Source organism: Martes martes (assembly GCF_963455335.1).
Source record: "Martes martes genome assembly, chromosome: 10".
In the NCBI taxonomy this organism is placed as follows: Eukaryota; Metazoa; Chordata; class Mammalia; order Carnivora; family Mustelidae; genus Martes; species Martes martes.
The window spans coordinates 217555-221887 of NC_137898.1; the positions used below are offsets into that span (position 1 = coordinate 217555).

General features: G+C 70.4%; 1 protein-coding gene across 1 annotated transcript; it reads left to right on the top strand.

Annotated features, from left to right (window-relative positions):
- Nucleotides 1-908: 908 nt before the first annotated feature.
- On the top strand, nt 909-4150 carry LOC308351910 (uncharacterized protein; the record flags this gene model as incomplete). Its single annotated transcript, XM_080817860.1, has 5 exons — nt 909-1031; nt 1271-1336; nt 1870-1969; nt 2267-2405; nt 2691-4150. 5 exons carry the CDS (start codon nt 909-911, stop codon nt 2830-2832), a joined length of 570 nt encoding a protein of 189 aa, XP_080673986.1. The 3' UTR covers nt 2833-4150.
- Nucleotides 4151-4333: the final 183 nt, after the last annotated feature.

Here is a 4333-nt window from a genome sequence, read left to right on the forward strand (position 1 = left end):
GGCCCCAGAGACGCAAGGGAGGGGCCCCGGACCCTAGGACTGAGGCCGGGCTGGGGTGCAGACCTCAGTGCGGGGGACGGACGGCCCCTGGGTCCCTGAGCGCTGGGTGCCGGGGGGCTCTGGCCTGCACCGCCGTGGCGCTAACGCTCGGGGTTGGGTCCTGGAGAGCCCGTGGGAGGATCGGGACCTGGGCGGGGACGCGGTTCCCATGGCCCTGATCTCCGCCCCAGCGAGGTGGCCCCGTTCCATGGGGTCTGGCTCTTGCAGGAGGTGGGCTACTGTCAGGGGATGAGTGAGACAGTGGGCATCCTGCTGATGTCCCGGGGTGAGGAAGACGCCTTCTTGGCCCTGGCGCAGCTGATGAGCTTGGAGACCCACGCCTCGCACGGTAGGGGGCCTGCAGGGCGCCTGGCCGGGACCTGGAACTCGGGGCTCCCTGCAGGGTGGCCCCAGGAGCAGGGCAGGCCAGGACCCAGCCAGCCCGCCTCCCCACCGGCCAAGGGCACGGCCTTCTCGGCGTCTGTAGCCGCGGCCACTGGCCCAGCGCTTGCAGACCGGTCTCCCATTCCCACGGGGCCTTGAGCCTCCTGTCTGGCAGCCGGCTTGCCCGCCGGGTCCCCGTGGCAGCCCACGGCCAGACGAAGCCCGGGCGGTGGCATCACCCACTTCCCCCAGGAAGTGTGCTGGGTCCGACGGGCCTGGTGCTCAGCCCGGCCACCCACTCCGCTGGGTCTCTGTGAGGAGGGACCTCTGGCCCGGCCCCCCAGGCCTGGACGGCTCTGCTGTTGTCGGGGACGAGCGGGCGCAGCCGGGGCTCGGGAGGGCGGTGGGCACACACTCCAGTCAGCGCATGGCAGCGGAGCCCCCTGCCAGACTCACCCCCCCACCTGCTGGGGGACGAGGCCCTGATGGTGGGGGCGCCTGGGGCCTTCTCAGGGTTCTTCGCTCCGGGATTCCCAAAGCTGGCGCGATTCCAGGGGCATCATGACAGCATCTTGGAGAAGGAGCTCAAAGGCCTGAAGAAACACCTGGTGCGTAGATGCTCCCCGGAGGCCCTGCCCTCCCGGCCCGGGGCAGGGGTAGGGGCCCGCAGAACCCTGCCCACGCGGCCCAGAGCCCGGTGTCCGGCTCCGCCTCCTGCTGGGCCCAGGGCGCCCTCGGGGCTGAGCGGGGCCTCGGGGAGTGTGTCCACCTGGCTGCACGGGGCCCAGGCCCAGAAAGGTGTGCGGCCCCCGGCTGGGGTCCCGAGCACCTTGTGTCCTTCCGCCAGGACGAGCCAGGGATGAGCGCGGGGGTGTGCACCACCAAGGGGTTTCTCGAGTGCTTCATCGGCCGGGTAAGGCTCCCCCGCAGACCCCGTCCCTGCTCTGCTCCCTGCCCCAGGCCCAGGGGAAGCCCGAGCTCAGCCTCACGCTCCAGAGCAGCCAGGCCTGACCCCAAGGCCCTGAACCTGAGGCTCACCGTCCTGATGTGTCCTGGAGCCCCAAAGGGGGCCCCTTGAGGACGTCCCGGGGGACCGGCGCTGTCCGTCTCCGCCTCCCCAGGGAAGGCCACGTCAGCCTGGGAGCAGACAGGCCCTCGGCCCATTCTGCGGCCAGCCTGGAGTCCTGTCGGGGCGTGTGGGCACCGAGGGTGGGGCAGAGTCTGTGGCCCCCCCATGTCTGGGGGTCGTACTGGCCGGGCCCTTCCCGCCCCGGTCGTCTGGAGCCCGTCTTCCCCGGGAGGAGGACACCCACGGGACGGGCTGTGTGTCCCCGTCCGACGCAGCCAGGGGGGCGGCAGGGGCTGGGCAGAGGGGAGGCCTCCGCACAGGCGGCGAACCCCTAGGCCCCCCTGAGGCTGCTCCTCCCACACCCGCTCTGCCCGCAGACCCCCTTCGCGCTCACCCTGAAGCTGTGGGACGCCTACATGCTGGACGGAGAGCGCGTCCTCCCAGCTATGGCCTACACCGTCCTCCGGCTGCACCGTAGTAAGGGACCCCGCAGGAGCCCAGGGGTGCCCGATGCAGGTGTGGGGGGCCGGGAGACGCCCCTGTTCCCAGGAGCGAGGAGCAGGCAGGCCTTGGTGGAGGGACACAGGCCGGCCGGTGGCTTCGGGCCCCCCTGCAGAGGAGCAGCGGGCACGGGGCCTCCCCTGCCCAGCTCCGCCCGTGGTGCTCCTGGGAACAGCGGGACCCCCAACCCCTGTCCCCGGGCAGGATCCTGGGACGCTGGGGAGGCGCCCCTCTGCTCTGACTCACACCCATTGCCCAAAACTCCTCCTGAAGCTGCCCCTGCAAGGGCTGCAGGGCTTCCTCCAAGACACCCCGGCCCAGCCCTGGGCCCTGGAGGACGAGGCCGTCCTCAAACACCTTCGGGCCTCCGTGGCCCATCTGCGACGGAGGAAGTGCCACCTGCCCCCGCCAGGTGGGCTCCGGTCCCCGGCCCCTCCCGCCTCGCCCTCCTGGGGCAGCTCACAGTGGACCCAGTCCCCGGGGGCCTTCCTCCTCGTCTCTGTCCCTCTGCTCTTCTGCTCCAACCCGGCCGGGGCATCGGGGCGCTCCCTGTGGGGGCGGGGCATCCGTGGCCTGGATTAGGTGTGAGGGGCAGGCCAGGGTGGACACGCAGGCAGCCGGGAGCACACCCTGGGGGCCCAGCCAGGTGGGCACAAGCAGCCCACTGGAGACGCTAACCCAGTCTGCCTCTTTGCAGCCGGCCCCGAGGAGTTCCCCCAGATGCCCCTGGGCCAGGAGCAGGTGTCCCCAGCACCGGCGGCCCTCCTCCCTTCTCCTACCCTGGAGACGCTCTCCGGAGCGGACAGGCTGGCCTCCCCAGGCCCAGCCACACACGCTGAGCAGCTGGGACCCCTTCCCGCCAGGCCGTGCTCAAGGCCGAGCAGCCACTGCGGGAGGGAAGGTCCACACAGCCCTTGGCTGCACCCCTGCGGCCAGAAGCCCCCGGGACCCCAGTTCTGGCACAGCTGCCCCCAGCCCAGGACCCCTCGCTGGCCGGGCTACCCCGGCAGCGATGCAGTTCCCTCCCCAACCTCCCAGGACACCAGGGGGGTGCATGCAGGGGGCCCGTGGACATGGCCTTGAGGCCACAACCGTGGACCCCTTTCCCTTCAGTCCCTGCCGGGGCCACCCCTGTGGCCACACCCCAGACCAGGCCCCAAAACGTCTCTGGGTCTCCTGGGACGGGGTCCCCCCAGCCCAGGAAGGAGGAGGCTGTAGGGCCCAGGACACCCTTCCTGCCCTGGGGCCTCTGCAGCTCCTGCCCGTGTGTGCGTTTGGACCAGCCCAGCCGAGACACATGCGGGCCAGCGCTAAGCCCGCAGCCCCAGGGCCCCGCACCTGCCCGGGGCCCCTCTGATCGCCTCCTTGATGGGGAAAGTCGATGGCCCTAGGCCTCTGGAGAAGAACGTGGGGGCCGAGAGGCTCTGGGCGGCCAGCATGGTGCCCTGCCTCCTCACTCTGGACTTCTTGGAAGATGGCACCCCCCCCCACAGGAGGTACAAGTCATTGACCTAGCGGGACCTTCGCTGGCCTGACCCCAGGCCCCCGGGAGCAGAGACAACATGAGCTCCCCCACAACCAGAAGGAAGACTGATGGGTCTGAGGCCCTGTGGCCTTGGCCAGTCCTGAGCTCTGACCCAAAGCTGCTCAAGTCCTCAAAGAACTCTCTGTGTCCACCTGGGGCCTGGGTGTGCCCCACGGGTGCACGACTCCCACCGAGGGCAACGCTGGGGACCACAGGTCACCCCAGCCTGAGTGCAGCATGGACAGGCAGGTGGGCCCCGCCCTCCCCTCCCCCACAGTAGAAGGCAGGGGCCACCAGAGCGTGGGTCTCTAGCAGTCACCTGGCAGCCATGGGGCAGTGGCCGAGGCCAGGCAGACGTGTCGGGACCCTGTCCGGGAACCCCGACGCTGCACCCCCGCTCAGGTCCGCGTCCTCAGCACCTCCCTCTCAAGACCCCAAGCTCGGGAAACGTGCCGACACCCGCAGTCAGCACAGGCGCCAAGTGGGGGACGCTAGCGCCCAGGCCTCCGTGGGGCTTCCGCCTTCCCCTGAAGGAGAAGCTGGTGTCCGTCCCCAGGGGAAGGCTCGCACCCTTGGTTCTGAGCCCTCGTTGACTGCTGAAAGTTCAATAAAGTGTTGTCATGGTGGAACGCAAAGCCGGCCTGTCCTGCGGCGCCCAGACTCTCTGCGAGACGCGCCAGACAGACACCCAGACAGAAGAGGGTGGCTCGGCCCAGGCCGCCTCCCCAGTCCCCTCAGGGCTCCTCGAAGAGGGGTCTCTAGGCAGACAACGCTGAGGGACCCAGGCGCCTTCCCATCTCACCCAGACGCCAGGG